Source organism: Plectropomus leopardus, chromosome 21 (assembly GCF_026936395.1).
Source record: "Plectropomus leopardus strain MGB_pleo_1.0 chromosome 21, ASM2693639v1, whole genome shotgun sequence".
Lineage (NCBI taxonomy): Eukaryota > Metazoa > Chordata > Actinopteri > Perciformes > Serranidae > Plectropomus > Plectropomus leopardus.
Window position 1 is genome coordinate 23,659,706 of NC_142196.1, and position 19,786 is coordinate 23,679,491.

The following is a 19,786-nucleotide window of genomic DNA, read 5'->3' on the forward strand; positions in this document are numbered from 1 at the left end:
TTGGGCCAGAGTTCATGTTTGGTATCTGCTGCCAGTGAGGAGAGTTATCACATCCAGGGTTCCCTGCAGAAGGCAGGAGCATCCTCGGGCAACCACAACATCACATTAAATTGGTTCTCTTCCCTTTGGCCACGTTTCTAGGTTTGACTAAGCTGGCAGAGTTTCCCGATGAGGTGATATTCAGGGTATTGTTCAAATGGAAAGAGGCAAGACCTTTTTTGGGAGCTGTGATTCGATTTCTGAGTTGATTTGAGAGAAGGGAGTTTGAAAAATGCAGTTTTTTACTCTCAATCTAGAAGACCACACACCTATAAGAATACAGTTCAATCTAAAAAAAACTTTGGCGGGACTTCACAAATACAAAGATGGAAGAGGCTTTTCACATGATACGTATAAGAGGAAATCAGAGTATAAACTTTTGGATTATAACTATCAAGGACGCCAAAAAAGGAAATTGTACAGCTGTGATGGATTAAAAATACAACATAAAAGCATCCACTGTGACTCCCCACCAGAGAAAACCTCAATGTTCGCCAGACAGACCACAGACAAAATTTACCAGCACTACAACTGCAGTTAATCTCAGGCACTGCTTGCCAGATAACATGCTTCTAACCACCAAGATTTTCCATTAAAAGTACTGCTTACTGCTCCCCCACATTGCCAAGTCTCATTCATTTTTTATGGGTATTACAGTGCGCCACTGAAGCACAAGGGAAGTAGCTGTTTTAGGGGAACGCAAATGACTATTTACCAGGACCATTTGTGGTAAATAAACACAAAAAATCAGCTGATTATGTAGTTCCAGTCCTTTTTAAATCCCACTGTTTGGTAGTGTCGCCATGACTCAGGGCTCAATGACCGAATCGGAAAGAAACAGCAAGGAAATTGCATTTTTTGGAGGTCAGGGATTAAATATAGACAGATTTTTACTCTATCATCAGTGGGAGGTCAGAGGGAGAACAGATCTGTTTTTCTCTACTCCTTAGTAGAAGAAGCTATTAAAAAGTGGAAATTTGAGTGCTACACAGGGTGGTCTACACTTACAAAAACTACGTCTGTGTGGCACAAACTGGATAAATAATCTCTTGATCCCAATCAATCTTAGTTTTGCTCCTTGTTAAGCTAAAAGCCTGACCAAACTAAACACATAATAACCAGACATTTCCAGTAAAGTGCAATACAAACATCACAAGTGTTGTCATGGGCTGAATAGGTGCTGAACTACCTCTCAAATTTAAAAGCTTCTTAGGAAAATGGATGTTTTTCTTTCTACTTTGGTCAAAAGAAGCTGCCGAAAGCTTTAAGGGCCGGAGCACCAGAGCGGGATGTCTGGTGCCGCCTGATGTATAGACCGATGACAGCGTTTTTCAACCAAGGCCCAAAGAAGAAGAAGAAGAAGAAGAAGAAAAGGATGAAAAGCTCTCACCTAGGATAATATTTGAAGGTTTCAGCCTCTCTAAATCTAAATTGTTCCTACAATCTCAAATGCTTCTACACCTTTGAGAAAAACCTTTTAGTGGTAAATATTTTCAAGGATTTTCAGAAGTCCTCACTTTTCTCTGGTTGTTAAATGTTATGCTTGCAATCGTTATTGACCAGAAATGGTTTTCACAAATTAACAATTTATTCGGAACAATTTTCTTTTGTGTTTTTTAATTGAAAATGCTTCCTATAGCTACATAATTGCATGCATTTTTAAGTCAATCCCCTAAATGTAGTGTACATGCTTTTTTGTTTGTTTTTTATCGTTATCATAAAATCAGATAGTAGGTGGAGTTTCCATGACTTTCTTTTTAGTTTTTCCTCTGCAGCAGATTGTCACTTGCGGGGGTGGATAATTGATTTGTAGATCTGTTCGCAGCTGATCAGATTACTTCTATGGATGACAGGAGCTGTTTGCAGATGTTTATGAGTGAAAGCAAAGTGGAAATAAACACACGGTGTAAAGCCCCAAAAATCTATTTGTGGTGGCAGATGATTTAGTTGTGGCACAAATAAATTAATGTGTGGAGCCATGGTATGTCTGTCCACTACAGTGGACACCATGCATTGACAGGTCAATGGAACTTAATATAGGTGTTAAAAAATATGTAATTTCGTGTTTTGTATACCAGTATTCATACCATTGGCTCTTATTTAGTGTTTTCTAGTACTATTCTGAGTTCCACTTTTTATACCATTGACTCATGGTGTCCACTGCAGTGGACAGATATATAACTCTGTCAAAATGACACAAATATTGGGGGAATAAATTAAGATTTTTCACCTGTTTAAAACATTTTTATAAATTACTTTGTGATTTAATGGGTCAAGCATAAACCATGATGATTTGTAACAAACAAAGCATGAAAAAGGCACCTGGGGAGTTTCATCTGCTCTGCTCGCCCATCAGCAAGTGTCTAAGAGAACGATGCCAGCTTGATGAAATCTCCTCCGTTTCATTGCCTGCCTTAACAATAGTCAACAAACATAGTATGTGGGGATAAGCCACGAAGATTTGCGGTTAAATAAACCAATTTCAAAGTAATCAACATGGCTGATTACAGCTGTACTGCTTTGCTTGTCAACTTTAGTACACAAACCTGGTTCTCATTTTAAAATTGGGCAGCGACCAAATGTGGAACTTTCTATCTTTGTTAAGCAAAGTTTCACAAGAATTGGACCAACAATTTTTATTACTAACATAAAAATAATACCACAATTTACAATGAGAAGACATGCGTCATTTATCAGCTGTCTTTTTTTGCTCTTTACTTTTACTTTGTTTAATAACATTTTCTAAAGAGTAAAATAATCAAAATCAAATCTCTGACCACTTTCACATTTGCTGATAAGAAGTGTTTCAGATTCATTAAAGACAGTGCTGCACTACAGGCCAGCCTTGGCAATGAAGACGGAGAGCAGAAAACTGAAAAACACCAAGAACGCCTCTCTCATGAACATGTTAGCTGTTTGGGTGGATATTTAGGAACCCTTTGGGAAACCCTTGTGAGCTGTTTTGACCATCTCAAGGATTTTTTTTTATTGCCAACCATCGACAAGTATAATTACGCAGACCTCAACAGCTTAGGACACGTCATTATGTTATAATGCTGGAAACCAGAAAACGCAGTTTAGATTCCAACACATATCAACCAGCGCCATATGAAACAAATCTGTGTAATCTTTTTGCAAGTCCGCCACTTTAAAGCTTCAAGAAAGTGAGGAAACCGTCACAAGCTGTTTTACTTCATTTCTGTGAGCACACAAACTCGAGCTTGCGCAGCCTTTTGAGTCCAACTTTAGCAGCTCTGCAAAACTCTGTTGAGTCTGAATTTGTATGCAATGTCTTGCAGTGAATCTAAATTTGCTGGGATTAGCTGAATATTGCAACAACAGCAGTGACTGTACAACTAAATACAACAAATTACAACTGTCAGCACTGCAGTAAATGGTCTGAATTCCAAGTTAGATGCCACATTCTTACTCCAGTCGATACTCCAGTCAAATTCTTTACATCTCAATCCTTATCAGTCTATAGGTCTACTCATAGACTTTAACCCTTTGAAACCTGGAGCGACTTAACTTTCTAGTGCTACTTTTAGATGCCTATCACAAGTATTTAAATCTTTGAACAAGAGCAAACTGGTGAGACTATTCCCCCATATTTTTTTTCTAAAATAAGTTGAGAAATGGCACTGAAAAGACAAAAAATGTTCTACAAATGGCAAGAAATTAGTAGGTTAAGAAAATTATTGTACAAAAGCTAGGGGAAAATGTCTAGGAGAAAAAAGAAAAAAAAAGCTCAGAAAAAAACTATATTTATAATTACCATAGTTATAATATTTGACAATAGTTTACATTAGCATTATGTTTTTAAACACTTTACCCAAGTCATTTCCTTGTTTTTTTCCTTTGTTTTTCTTTCTTTCTCTTCTTTATTTATTTATTTTACATTTCATGCAATTATATTGGGTTTTTTCTTTCTTTTACTAATTTCTTGCTTATTTTGGGGTCCACTTTCTTTCAGTGCTCATTGTTTTCTTTCCATGTTTTTGAAAAAAAAAGCCAATTTGCTCAGGTTTCAAAGGGTTAAGGGCAAAAGTAATAGAGTCTGCTCTGATAAAAGAAACGGCACAGTGAGTGCTTTTTCTTTCTTGTTTTAATGGAAATGTGCCACATACTTCTGGTTTTAGAGTGGTGCAAGTGAAAGAGTCTACCACATGCACAAACATAATAGCTGGTGGTGCTAATGAGAGGCCACTTGCAGAAACAGCAGCAAACAGCTAACCGCAAACCAAGGTGAGAAACTGACTGTGATTTTCAAATACTTATTATTTCCTGCAAGATTTTTTTTAGGATAAATGAACACACAGCAGAATAAACAACATCCAGCTTTTTGAGAACTGCAGGTGGTTACACTCAAAGTCAGAGATATGATTAATGACACAATATAAGAAAAACAAACAAAACAAGGATAAAATCAGGCAACAAAACACAAAAGTAGGCATACAAAAAAGTTAGTAATTAAACAGGTGGAAAAAACAGAGGAGGTCAAAGGGCGACAGGCAGATGTTTGTTGATGTTTACTCGCCAGCGGTGGTGACACAAGAAGGTCAAGTGAGACCAAACCATTAATAAGATATGTGGTGGGACTTTGAGGAAGTGGGTCGACAGTGTGCTCAAAAACAACGCAGCTGCACACCAGCTGAGCGCACACACACACACACAGGGACACACACGCCACAAAACCACCATCAACACCACCACTAATCCCACTAATCCCACCTCCCACTGGGAGACACTCAGGACCATCACTACAGACGCTCTTAAGGGAATCTTTATGACACATATCATGATATTGCGGTCTCCCTTCTTTATGCTTCAAGCTGCCAAGAAAAAAACATCCCTTAGGAGTTCCAGTGAAATTCACCAGAAAAAATTACATCATACAAGCACCTCGTTATTCCAACAGGAATAACGGGTGGTCTTCAGACTGAAAAACGTGCTTTATTAACAAGACAAAAAAGTTCAACAAAAGATACAAAGTTTGAGTTTTTGTGGTTTAACTCAACAGAAAGTCAAGACATTCTTTGAAGTCTGTTTTTTGTTTGCTGGTGACCAGAAGTCATCGATCAGCCAGACAGCTAGACAGACATACCCAGAGCCATAAAGGGTCAAGGTTGGGACGACATACCAGTAACACTGCTGAGCTGTGACCTGCTGTGACTTTGTGGACGACTGACAAATGTGAGCACTGATTCGTCATTCTGACCTAGTTTCATTAAAAGGGAACCAATGATTTTACTACTCAACATCAAAGATAATCACCTAGATGAACATGCTTGCCATTAAATTTTAAAATTTAAATTTTAAGTACATAAGAATGTGGACACAACCCTGTTGTCAAGCTTTGGTGTAATTAACTTAATTTAAAAAAAGTGCATGTTTAGTGACCTCCATCACCACGTGAAATTAGAGGCTGTTACAGGAGTCCTTTGGTTTTGAAATGAGACGGTCAACCTCAACATTTTGGGATGATTAATTAAACTTCCACTACAATATCCGAGTTCAAATAGAGGGTTACCTTTAGTCAAGCAGCAATAAGCCTTTACAGGTAGAAAAATATCCTTATCTTCAACACTAACATCCTGGTTTTAGAGGCAACACACTGATCAAACAAGCAGAGATCAGTGAGCAGAGGGGGGTAAAGGTGAGTAAAAAAAGGAAACCGTCATAAATCTGTTCCCACTAACAAGTGCTCTGTCATTAGAGGAGTCCTCCTCCTGCAGCACAAACACAGACACACAAGTAGAAATGTGCTGCATAGGTGAGATCAAGCATGCACACATTATGTTTTTGCATTATCATCAATACAGAAGTAATTTCACAAGGACTAGGGCAACTATGGAACACTGAAATCCACTTTTCTTGCACATTTTAACGCCACACAAAGCTGCTCTGCACTCCATGACCTCACTGGACACTCAGATGCTACGTTACTGTATGATAGGACATGTCCTCCCTCTCTGTTGTCTCCTCACAGCTGAACAGACACCTGCTTGTTTCAACTGTCTTTCCGGCCTGACAGACATACTTTCCAGAGTGTTAGAAATTCCATGTTTTCACCCATCAGGCTTTTTGTGGCGCAAAAGGCCAGGAAGCAGGCCGCTCCCAGAAAAATAAACATGCCAGTTCAGACCAATCTACATGATGGCAAATTGCAGTTTTGATGCACCTCTAATCCCGTTGGACTGTATGAGCTCGCTATTTCCTCCAGGTATGCATAAGACTCATAAGTCATATAGTGTGTCACATTTTGCTCAGTAAAACGTCCTCACTGCACACAGGATGCACTGTGGTTCAGTCACAGCCGTGCCCTTTACAGCTGTAACCATGTTTATGTGCTCTGATGTTCCAACACTCAGCTACAGAGAGGAATTTTCGTTTCATCCTGCGTCACACTCACAGTTGCACTCACTCAAACTTTCAACAGTCACAGTCTGTCACTGGCCAGTGAACAGTTAGAGCGACTGGCAGTTAGGAGCCACCCTCAGTGGGCGTTGGGGGAAAAAGAAAGTTTACCTCTTTCACTGTCCAAGCCACTTATAATTTATCATCCTCCGAGTTCCATTGTGTAAACTCTCTGTCAGAAACTCAATAACAGTTAAGCAACAAGGGAGCTCCACGCGTGACCTCTGTGTGGATGCTCAACATGGTTAAATCTCACCCAAAATGAAGGAATAACTTCTGAAACACAGATGATCCTGCTGCAGAGAAATCCTCATTACAAGAGGCGTTTTGTATGTGCAAAAATATAAATCTATTTCAACAAGATATTAACATGCCTCAAAACAATTCTGTGAACAGACAAGCAATGAGAGAGAGAATAACAGAGAAAGTGGAAGAGAAGGTAGGTTTTATGCTCTTATGGCATGTCTATTATGTATTTTATCGTGAAACTCAAGGCTATTTTAACATTTGCTGACACTTTTGATGAATCAAGTCAGAGCTGTCACTGCAGCTGCATTTGTCACTATCTTCCATGTTTTTTTGCTCTTCCATGCTGGTGGGAGTTGTTCACCCTTTGGCATTTAACAGCAGACTAGAACTTGTAGGCGTATTTGCAGCCTTGTAAGCTGCGGAAGAATTACATCCCTGGTATCTATGGCTCTGGAGAAAAATGATCACATTTTCAAAATTTTGGCATTGACTTGGTTCAGTAGAATCAGTTTTTGTGACATGTCTACTGACTGCTACTTTATAATCTGTTCATGAATTAAAGAAAATTCAAAAGAATGACTCTACAAAGATATAAAAGACAGATAGTGAGTTCTGTCCAACACTGAAACCAAGGCCAGCGAGAAAAAAACAGTGGACTACATCAAACAAAGCTTTCAGGACATTTGGTGTAAAAGCTCTTTGAAGGCAAAAGCTTTGATTTCCCTGAGTGATGACTAATGTTCAGATAAGGACAATTAAAAAGAGGTTTAGCCAAGACATGTTATCTCTGTATTAACAACAATACACTGTTAACATTCCCACTACAAATGCCTTTTAAAAATATATATATATATATAAGAATTCTTTCACCAATCTGTGTAAAAGGTCATGACCAATCCACTTGTAAGGTTTTCCTAAAATAGGATGGGCAGAAATTAACTATAAGAGCACAAAGGGCGGAGGTCAAAGTGACATTTGGCGTCACATACTTAGCCTCCGGTACTTAACACATCCTGTAATTGTCGTCCGGTTTCTTACTTTGAAGAAAGTCATTTATCTCATCTAACACTATCTGTGTCCACCACTCAAAATAAAGGCTTGTTTAGTCCAGGACAAATATAGCTATTCCTGTTTACCCTCCAGGATAACACATGTTTCTGGTTTAGGGTTTGTCTCACATTATTTGCAGAGACTGTGGAGCAGCTTTGCTCAAAACATTCAGTCAGCAGAATCCATAGTCGCTTTTAAAATTAATTGGACAGTGATCCTTTTACTGTTTTTACAATGTCTCCTGTTCCCTTTCGAAACTTTTTCAAGAGTTCAACGCATCTCTTCCTTTAAAAAAAAAGACAACAAATAAATCATTAAATCTAGGTCACATGACCAAATCAAAGAGTACAAAACTCACAACCGGAAGGAAGTCATAAAAACAACAAACTGCATCAGTTATGAGTAAAAGAAATTAATCAGGAGCCAAATGAATGAGCTGGGAGGCAGATGCACGAGCAACACACACAACCCGCAGTGCATCTTGCTTCAGTTTAAGCTTGCTGACACATGAAAAGTGTAAACAGTTACAGGAAGGCCTCGTGTCACACGCCCAACAAAAAACAAACAAATATAAATACAGTTAATTGATATAAGATAGAGTTATAAATTCATTTAAATTTTAGTACAGCTGAAACTAAAACTCATATGTTCTGCACAGGTGATTATTGCTGTCGCACAATGTGCTTACGCTGTAGATGTGATGTGATGAGAGAGAGAAAAAAATGAGGGGTGAAGGGAAGATACAATAGAGAAAATAACAAAAGGTATACAAAGTTGGGATCATTTCAAGATGAAACAAAATTTGGTACCTTGGGTCTTTTGTCAAACCAAACCAACTACTACAGCACAGCATCATGCTTACGTGATGTTAAAGCTGGCATTTAAAATAAAGGCCCCCTGAATTAATGCAAGTTGCTACAGCTCAGGGTTTCCTGCACATTCATCTATTTGTGCACTCCGCCATGGTCAAAACATCTGCTGCCACATATTGATTTTCTATTTGTGGAGTTGGACCTTTCATTAGAAGTGCTACTGAAATACATATACTGTTGTAGTTATTCATTGTTCCACACTGTTGGAGTGCAAGGTGTACTCTGGGCACAGATGGAGCAGAAGAATGCCAGACACAGTGAAACTGAAACCTAACAACTCATGGTGCTGAGTCTAGGGTTTGCCTTCACTCACTCCTGCAGCAGCTGCTCCTCCCATACATAAATCTGATCTCATCAGCTCTGACCGAATCAATTACCCTGAGATTCAAACTCCTAAAACTGCTGCTGAGGAAGAAAATAAGTCACGAAGAGCTCTGCCTGCGCTGCATTCACAGACATGTTGAAATGTCTGAATTTAGAGAGGGGGCACAGAATGATGAAGAAGGAACACACACAGACAGACAGACAGACAGACAGACAGAAAGACAGACAGACAGACAGACAGACAGACAGACAGACAGACAGACACACACACACACACACACACACACACACACACACACACAAGACTTAAAAAATGGAAATTTTGCTTAAACCCCCAGTATCAGCTAACACTGCACATAGATTCTAATTCTGCGGGAAAGATGGCTGCTGCAAACTGAAGGTGAGTGTCCAAAGCTGGCATCCTCTCTCCCTTCAGCCATGTAAACTCCGTGCTATTACTATGATGATTTTTTCTCTCGCTCTCAATCACAAGCCAAGAGGACCTGTCTATTTTTCTCTTTAATAAAGTAAAAGTACTTCCCATCTGATTATGTAATTGATGGAATCTAAGGAATACTTGATAACTAAAATAATCGACACCTGCAGCGATAAATTCCAGCGAATCATGATTTCAAATGTTTCACAATCATACATACTCCTGGGATATTTTCGGTTAACTTTTACATTTTTAGTGTTTGATGACAAGAAATCATGGGGTTTTTGTCTCCAATAAAGGAAAATAAAATACAAAAAATATGTGTAAGCTAAGCGCTAGCTTTGAGTTGAACTGGTTGGCGAGACTGCCCCTTATTTTGGAAAAGGAAATGTCTGACATACTAATGCTGTAGTCCAAAAATCCTGAATCCTCGTGAATCATTTTGCCAAAGAATTCTTGAGCCAAAAAAGGTCGCTCACTGCATGAGATAACAGCACTGGCATAATAATTAAATATGAGTGTAGAACAAATTTTATTATGGTTTTACATCCAACTGTTAATTACTTCCCACGTGAGCATCTGCCAAATGTCTTAAAGTAAACATTATTCACATTATTACCTCATATTACTCATACTGCCCTCTTCTACATTGGACATGCAGAGTATAAACACACATCTGCATGCTCAAAGAAACATCTGGCCACTTTCACCTTACAACATTAAGTCAGTCATGGAGATCTGCTTTGGTTGTTGTTAAATTTCTGACAGCTTCAGTGCTCAGTGCTGATTGTTGTGATTTTTCCTCTGTAAAAACCTGCCTGGTATCGTGCTTTTTAAGCACAAAACAGTAAAATCTTTCATGAGCTGGATCGAAGTTGACTCACTTGTGTGTTACATCATGCGGTGGATGGAAACAGAGTGGACATTAATGTATAGGAAAACGTCAGAGGCTTTAACAGTCTCCAGTGCCATGCGTGTTTTTCTTGCTCATTCATGAAATCATTGCTGGACGGGACGGAGAAGCAGACTGTGCTCAAGTGGAAGTTATACTTTTAATCAAAACCTTGCATGTTACCTCTGAGCGAGGCTGCTGTCCAGATGACCTACATCACACCGAAGCCAAAGCAGGGCCTCGTTAAGTCACAATCAGCACCAAATGGAAGGACCGACACATTACCTCCTTAAACTCTGTCACCTTACATCTGTTTATGTATCTTATTCTAAAGATCTGATGTACAGGTGTTACTGCTACCTGTATCAGCTGGGTTTATGGTGGATTCTGGATAATAAACAGCATATTTGTGTGGAAAGAAGTTGAAAAGCCAGGTTACAGGTACAGCTTCTGTTTCCCTAAATCCTCTACTACATTGCCTTTCTCTGTTTTCATACATCTGCCATCTTCACTCAAATGTCAGTTTTCTGCAGCTTTTGTTTGGACGCAGGAAAGAAACACTCTCTCTTGCAGGCTTAGATACCAGCTTTTTTTTCCTAATGATTTCCAGAATTTGGAAACAGAAATGAACAGTCAGTGCAGCAGCCACGCCAGCACCTCTGCTCAAATCAAACATCAAGACACTGTCTACATTTATATTTACACTAATATTTTTACTATTTTTCCACATATGACAGTATTCGGAATTTGATACGGTTCATGTAAACTGCATATTCTCTTTAGATATTCTGAATTTGGTCTTATTCCAAATTTAGCGTTTTTCAAGACATGCAGCATATGCCAATATTAGGCAAGGGTTTAGGAGGATTCTTTGGATATGCATACAGTATTTTTGGAATATGAGTCTCAACTTGGGGTTTTACCGCAGTTAGCCACATGGGGTCTTTCCAGTTTATGGTCAGCTTTGTGTTTTGTACAGCTGCCCGATCCACACCAGAAACTCTGTACGAGGAAGGTTGAGGTTAGGCATTGACCTCAGTGGTTAGGGTCATGGCAGCAGGTTTCTAGTACAGACTGAGTAGCAACAGAATGAAAACCAACTAGCCAACTGTTTGCAAGGCCAGGGAGAAAAATAAAATAAAATTTCTCAAATTTCAGCAGGTTTTTGGATAGAATAGCTGTCAACTGCAAACACAATGTTTGCAGCTACATTTAATCAATCAAGAAAGCATGGACATGTCACTATTTATGAACTTACTGAAAAGTTGTTGAAAATTGCTAACCACTTCAGTGAATATTCTTGATCTAAGAGTGACTCACATGGTTTCACCAGCTAACATAAAAGGTCACATTCATAAATAAACACAGATGATTTTTCAGATGATTTCCACTACAAAAAAAAACAAAAACAAAGTCTGGTTCCCGTTTACGTTTTTAGGGTTTGAGGAATGTTTTTATGCCAGCTTTGTATGAGTGGGGAAAGTGAGTGAGTAATGAGTTAAGATGCCAGTATAGTACATACTGTCTGTGTAACAAGAGTCACCCAAACCTGCACTGAGTTCCTGGTTTGGTTCAGGACCAGTGGTGATGTAAAGGTTGTGACAAAAAGATCATGATCCCAATTGAGAAACTTGAGCTGGGGGAGGGGGAGTAAAAAACGAGCAAACAAACTCAGTTGACCTTCTCTGAACAAACAACAGATAAAAAGAAGAAAATAATGAGTCCTGCCTTTGAAAAGCGATCACAATTTGTTTAACTTTAAAGTCAGATAAAACAGCGAACGTCAGCTTTTGGTATCTGTTTTGTTTTGGAGGTTAACTCTTCAAAATGAACTTGAAACCTGCCTGCGACTCAAGACTGAAATGCTCTGATACAAAACAGCTTTTTCTGTTAAGTCAAATGTGTTCCAAATATACTGTAAATATGTTTAGTTTATCAGAATCAGCCTCTAGCAACACCCTTCACACACTTCACTGATCTCACATCATAATCATCTCTGTCATCCTCATTGTTACGCTTGTCCTCGCCATCATTGTCCTTATCATCGCCCTGATGTAATCATCATAACAAAATTCTCCGAGACTCACATCATCGGCCACATCATCATATTCATTATCCCTAATAGTTTAGTGTGTCGCGGGCATTCAAATTGTTCCATCGGGATAATTAAAAACATTATAATTTGTGAATAATTACCATGTGTACAGCAGATGTATGTGTTGTTTTTGGAGGGTGTGGTTTACTGGCATATGCAAGTGTACATGTGTATATATGTGTGCATAATGGCATATCAGTGCTCCAAGCTACAGATGTTGTATTGCATATACTGCATTTGTGAATATGTTACTTATTAGTAAAGATTAAAGCAGCTACCTCCCAAAGAGTGTGCTTTAATGATTCATCTATAGAATGAAAACCACAAGTGTATATTAAGCAAAAGGCTATACTGAACATGCCTGAACCCTTCACAGCTTGGGCCAAATACATTTGATTGCGTTTCTGTTGCTTTGTTTACATGTTTATGTAGATTTGAACATTCTTTAATGAAGATTTTCTGTTGCAATTAGAACATACATGTTTCTCCATTAAACCATTCATTTGCTCACATACTAATTTATTACTTTTTACTTATTACAGTTTACATTTGTACCAATATGCTGGTTCTGGTACCTAAAATTTGGTATACCAGTGGTACCATTTTGTTTTGGTAGTTTTCTTTGGATTTAATAACAAAAATGCTATTTTTGAACAAGCTGCAGGGGGTGACATAGTCAACGAAAAACAGTGCTGCAAAACCGTCCTCTGTCACTTCCGCCTCTTATCTAAACCTGGCGTTCTTACGCAGATGGGCTTTCTAGAAGATGCATGGATTAAAATATTATCCCATTCATCTGTTAAGGTGTTCATGCAGACAAACAGGTTCACATAGCTATCACTGACTGCTGATTTGGGCTCTTCTTTTTCTGTCAAACTCAAAATGCAAGACAATGCTGATGTTCCACTTATGGAAATGCTTTAGTTCTGGCAGCTCTCAGTTCTGCTGCATCCACCTGAAAACATTAAAACATTAGTACACACCGGTAACAGACACGGCTGAAAGAAGCAGCATGTACTAATTCACACGAAGGAAATGCATTGTATCAGCTATGATTCACCAATCGTGCACAGCAATGTGAATGTTGCCACGGCGACAGCTCTGTTTTCAAGAATATTTACAGCTGGAAATATTTGTCCCTAGTGCTCTCTCTCTCTCTCTCCCTCTCTCTCTGTCTCTCTCTCTCTCTCTCTGGCAAGTAAGCCTGCATGCGTGCACGCACACACACATGCACACACACACACATATACACACACACACACACACACACACACACACACACACTCTTTTTTATTCTCCCCTCTTGAAAAAGTGAATCATGGCAGAGGATTATGAATATGGCAAAAGCACAAACAGCCTGACAGAGGAGCCTCTGGCTCAGCGAGCCTCTGCAGGATCTACAGTGGAGGAAAGTCGACCGTGAAATCACGCTTTAAAAACTTTTCTTTAGTCAGACATCAACAGAGCTCCACCCACCTCCGCACACACGTCCACTGTCAACTTTTACTGTGCAAACATCCATCACTGCAGCTTCTTTTGAGTCAAAATTCATTCCTAAAAGATCATATTTCCCTTCATCTCATAATTAGGGACAGGGTTTTATTGCAACTTTTTGAGCCAGCAGCAGCCAAAGTGGTGTTTAATTCAAAAATGTCAGGCAATTAAGCTCCGTGGGGCCACATTAGCTAGTGAGACCCCGCAATTATTCGAGTGGGCCCGGACAATGCTGCTCTTGTGACATGGAGGTCCTTGTGGTAATCATAGGTCAAGATACAAACACACACATACACACATGCACACACACAAAGCTGCAAATGCCAATCTGGATTCCAACACACTGACGAAAGCGGTGATGGCATATTGGCCTGTGTCAAGGTCAGGATGAAAACTAATGAAATGAAGCTCTCAGACATCGCTGACAATGACCTTCATCTCTGACAAGCACTTTCCAGCACACATTTAAAAGTCATAGCATTACATCATCTGTGCTACCTTCATTATGCAGTGCTACTGATTGCACAGCCTGCCTGTCACTGTGCACGTTGTGAGGTTTCGCCTGTTTCCATTCCAATGCAATGGAAAAAGAAAATCTGCAACTCTTTCAGTACTAATTGGGACCATGTTGAAGTGTCCTGATTGATCCATTCATCATGGAGAAAAACTACATTTAAGCTGTGAAAACAGTCTGCAAAGACAGCAAAGCACTCCACAGGGGCTCTGAGAAACACATCAGTCAGGATATAATTGAAACCATCGTACAGCACAGAAGCCAGCAGGTATCTCCCTCACGGGCTCTGATGTCATCAGGTTCATCCAAAAACCAGCAGTTCCTTAAAGTTCCCAAATGGAGGACGCCATCATTCACTCGCCACACTGTTATACTTCCAATGTAAACAGTGTTATGTACAGTGACTTTGGAGCCAGTCCAGCCCAACATTAAGCATCCCATGGGATGAACTGATCTTATCAAATGGGGGGTTTAATGCAAATACTGCCTAAATTCACAGACTCAAAACCACTTAAGACTTCCCCATGGACTTTACTATAAAGCAGGGTTGGGAACCACCAAAGGCCCAAAGATATAATATTATCATGATACTTAAGTCATAATTCAATCTTGGTACAATTTTAAACATTTTACAATATGCTGAGTATTGCAATAACATATATTGCAATACATTTTGATTTATTACCCATTTTTCAACTGCAAATTATGTTGATAAAGCAAAACTTTGTCAACACTGAACTTACATTTGTAATATTAATAATTAAAACAACAAAAATCAATACTTGGCATCAGTGTATCAATATGATATTGCCACACAAAAATATTGCAATTCTGTACTGACTTGCAAAATGTGGTGTTTCTATGATATTTTTCCAATAACATATCATAGAAACTTTCTGTGCAATTAAATATTGAGTTGATAAAGAATTTGGCTTTCCCTTTCTGAATATTTTGTAAGCTACAACATGACTACTACAACATCACTATAACATGGGTTAATTATGTTCAGTGTGTCCTAAACTCCCAGCTCAACATTCATATGATCTCCCAGTAAAAGCATCTTTCTCAAAGGTATATCATTCTGTGTCTCAGTGTAACAGTTCACAGGAGCAGAGTGAAACAGTTTCTCCATTCATATTCAGCAGATGAAAACTCATGAGCCAGCAGAAAGTTCACCAACAGCAGAAGAAGAAAACACATGATCCAGCAATAACAGAGAGACAGAGTGCACATACCGTCCAACAGCTGAGCAGAGGAGCGACGGCAGCAGAACCGGAGCAGGAGCAGAAATAATCCAAAGAACCCAGGAGGAATGCTGCAAAAACAGAAATAAAGAGTTGGAAAACTTACTAAATGTCGACTTAAAACAACTTTTACATTAAAAACACAGTGCCTTTCATTTACCGTGAAGTCATCTTCAGTGATGGTAAACTAAAGTTGTCCTGTTCATGTGTAAGAGAGAGAGAGATGGAGCCCACTCTGCCTCTCTCTCACTCTCTCCAAACTAAAAACCTCTCACTCTCCTCCTCCTCCTCCTCCTCCTCCTCCTCTCTCTCTCTCTCTGGTTCCCACTTAAACAAAGGCAGCTTCAGTGAGTCGGACTCAAGGGGCCCTCGCAAAAGCTGAAATCCGACTCCTCGTGTCTCTCTACGGACCACCGCTTTTCTAATCCGGCCCTCCCCTCAGACATCACAACTCCAAATACAAATTAACACACTCCCGTTAAGTCCTCCCCCCCATGCTCCTCCTCACTGGTGTGGTTTCTCTCACTTTCTCTGAGCTTTAAAGCACTTTTCTCGTGTGGCCATGACCTAAGGGAGAAGATGCCTCTGGAGCTGCAGCGTCAAAACTTTCTTTCAAGTAAAAACAGGGAGTTATCGTTGGATCAAATGAAATATTCAAACAGCTAAAACAAAAGCTCGTCTTATCACTGCCATTACAAGAGTGTTTTTTTGTCATGACAACCAAATTCACTAAAACTTTTAAATTACTAAATGCCAATACCATTTTATGTTCCAAAAGCTCTATAATGTATTGGAAATTAAAGATCATCTGTCAATCAATAAATATTTATCAAAAACTGTGCTCAATCAATTGTTTTTTTAATAAAAAATTTAACTAATCCATCTATTTTCCAATGCTTATTGTTGTCCCATTCATGATGGTAACATGATAAGAAAGCTCGCCCAGGCTTCCATCTATATTCTCCTTTTGAAGGATTTTGAGGCATTCCACGCCAAATTGGAAATTTTATCCCTGTCTGTTGTGGGTCTTTCCTAGTCGGACATGTCCAGAATTCCTACACATGGCGGCTGATCAGATGCCCAAATATCTCAAGAGGAGAACTGGCTCGATTCTGAGCACCTTCCAGATGTCTCAGTTACTAAGGCTATCCCAAAATTGACTGCTTGCACCCTATGAATTAAAGTCATTTTGGTTTGCTAAATGAGCAAATTTAATTCATTTGGTCACTACCAAGTCACTTGACTTAAAGTGAGGGCTGGACCAGAAAGTGGTCATTTTTGCCTTCACACTGACAATCCACGTGTTGATCTCAAACTTAAATTTTACTCATCCCACATTACATCATGTCCCAACAGCAAGTGTTGAACTATTGCATAGCATAGTGTAACACTGAACGCCCTGTCTACCCTGATTCTATTAAATATGAACTTCTGTTGCGTCATGCAAACAAACAACATACATCAGCTGCACACTCAAGATCAGACTAGAGAGATAACCATTCAAAAGATGGGTGCGTACTTGCCATCTTTCTATGTTCATACTTTTTGAACAGTAAAACAAGTTTTATAATGTGATATTAACTGGAAATGACATAAAATATAGCCAACAGCAAGTAGGCTGTTATTAGTGACCATTTACCAGAAGCTTCCTGGCAAACTTCCTCCAGCCAGCTGCCACTTTATTTAAGTTTTTGTGGTGAAACAAAATAGTATTGTGTAGATAATGATTCATTCAACTTCCGAAATCAGCCATACCTTGTCCACTGCAGAACTTTCAGCCAGAGCAAAAGGAATAAATACAACCCAGGGCATTCAGCAAAAGTTCAGCTCAAAACTGCATTGCACAGTGCATTCACTCCAAAGTGATGCATTGCATGCTGCAAGTTAGGACATTTCGATAGAAAAAAAACTGACACTGACACTCACATAGTAGTAGATAGTAGAAGGTAGCTGAACTCCTTCAATAACAGTTAACTTACAACCCATACAAAGGCCAACAATTTAGAGCTGCTGATTTCACCCAAATGTCTTCACCCTCAATTTGCTGCTGTTGGTCATAGTCTAATGCAACAAGTAGAATAATATCATCAGCAAAGAAATGTATTTCCAACATCTGCTTTTCAAGGTGATGGTAACAGACAACCTTGGCGCACATCATAAATGCATTCACTCAATTAGAAATGGACTACGTGAATACATGTAAACTTTATGTGTATATTACTGGATAGAAAATGCCCAGGTATGTCAAAATTAATTCATCTATTGCCTCCAGTTTCCAATATGTAACACATAATCTTATTTAAAAGTACTGTGAAGTTACACATCTTGTCTGGTGATGATGCCACCAGTGAATTATCTGCCACAATGTCTGGACTCAAGAGCATAATGCAGTGGTGCCAAAGGGAATCTGAACAAACACAAACATCCAGCAGTCTCGCTGCAGGAGCCAGTGTGGTAGAGGGGAGGACAGATAAAGATGTGTTCAGACCTTGTTTCTGACAGCTCAGACAGATAAGAGCCATTACGGCCTGTGAGTGATGCTGTTAGAGAGGCGGCATAAGTGATAAGCCGTCCTCACTTCACCAACCTCACATAGACTGACCAGAGCTGTTGTCAGGCGGCATTCCTCCTAAAAATGTTGCAAGTCTGCGAATCACTAGTTAATGAGCTTTCCTCACATTCAAAGTCATCCAGGGTCAGACATTTGTCTTACTCCCTTGTTTTCTCAGCTTAAACATTGAGTCTGAATATAAAGGAAAACATTTCCCATCAACCTTGACAGTCATGGGAGAGAGTGCACCTTTTTTGTATCCATTTAAAAGAAATCTCATTATTTAAGAAGTTGACCTTCAGTATCTATTAGGGGTACCAAAGTGTAAAATGATTTCTGATTTCCTAAGAAGTGTATTTGGTTGTACAAAAACTAATGTTCTTGGCCTAAATTTATGCCATCCAACCAGAGTTGAGTCTTAAATTACAAAAACTCAGGTCTTAGTGATTAATTGTAAACTTGTTTACAGCATGTAGACATGCTGTAAATTGCTATGCTTTATGACATGCTATGTATGCAGAAATGCTGAAATGATCAGCTTAAACTACAATATTTCAGTCTCAACTGTTATAATTTTGTGTCCCTTCTCAAAATTCATTTGCTTTTATGGGTCCATGAACACAGCGCAGGCATAAATAATTATTATGTACGTTTTTTTCTCAGTAGCTGTTTTAGGAGTTTTAGTTACACGGTCTATCGGTTGTCGGTGTATCACTAACAGTTAAGTTTCACTTTCACCGCGTCTGAAGTTCTACTGCTCCACCTGTGTCCAGAGTATGCTCTATGGTCAGAGTTTGTGGTGTAATGAACAACATAATGGTATATGTGCTCCTAATGAATGGTCCAGCTCCAATAATCAATATGTGGCAACAGATGTATTAATCTGGGCAGGCTCACACAAAAAAATGAACGTGTGGGAAACCCAATCATTTTCAAGGGCTTCTCCATAAAAAAGGACTGTCATTTTCACCTTTGGTCTTTTTAGGAGCCATTACTGCCATTAAGTGCTTCTTGCAATACACCTTTTAGTTTAGCTGGAAGTCTTTATGACCCAACATGGAAGGACATGTATGCAGGTGTTCACCTTGACTCACAAGTCTCCACGTTAGTCATTGTGTCTGAGCCAGGGCAGATGATGGGGTCTGTTTTGGTAAAAATAAGCTTTCAACTAAAAAATTCACACATAAGAAGAGTCAGTGTTTGTGTTTCTGTCTTTGTTCATACTTTAAAACACAGCTGGTTGTTGGAGGCTTTTTGGGGATGATGTAAAGAGATGATGTATGTTGCTTACAAAACTCACAACTTATTCATCTTATGTTGGAGAATCTTTGAAGTCTGCGCTTACATTTTCAACAGGATATTTAACGGTTGCTGTAGTGTTTTTGCTCTGAACTGCCCAGAAATCCCAGCTTAAACACTGAAAGCAACCTTAAGTCTACGATCTTTCCCTAAACTAACCCTGAACGTTTTTGGTTGCCAAACATGGGATGTAAACTCTTGTTTTAGTTGTCAAAGTCCTGTGTTGCGATTCACATCCATCCAGAATATAAGAACGTCACACTTCCTGCTTTAGAGCAAAACTTTGCCAGTAAATGTAAAACAGGCAGTA

At 39.1% G+C, this 19,786-nt stretch overlaps 1 protein-coding gene across 3 annotated transcripts in view; it reads right to left on the bottom strand.

Moving 5' to 3' along the window:
* Positions 1-15,963, bottom strand: part of LOC121960468 (collagen alpha-1(XV) chain-like) — a 75,027-nt gene extending 59,064 nt beyond the window's left edge. Inside the window, exons 1-2 of one of the 3 annotated variants that reach the window (XM_088072014.1) lie at positions 15,787-15,963; positions 15,618-15,697 (exon numbers count right to left, since the gene is read on the bottom strand). In XM_088072014.1, coding sequence (XP_087928140.1) covers positions 15,618-15,697; positions 15,787-15,797 — 91 coding nt within the window. In that variant the 5' untranslated portion in view covers positions 15,798-15,963. The remainder of the gene's footprint in view (positions 1-15,617; positions 15,698-15,786) is intronic. The other 2 variants (XM_088072012.1, XM_042510173.2) reach the window with 2 other exon arrangements.
* Positions 15,964-19,786: the final 3,823 nt, after the last annotated feature.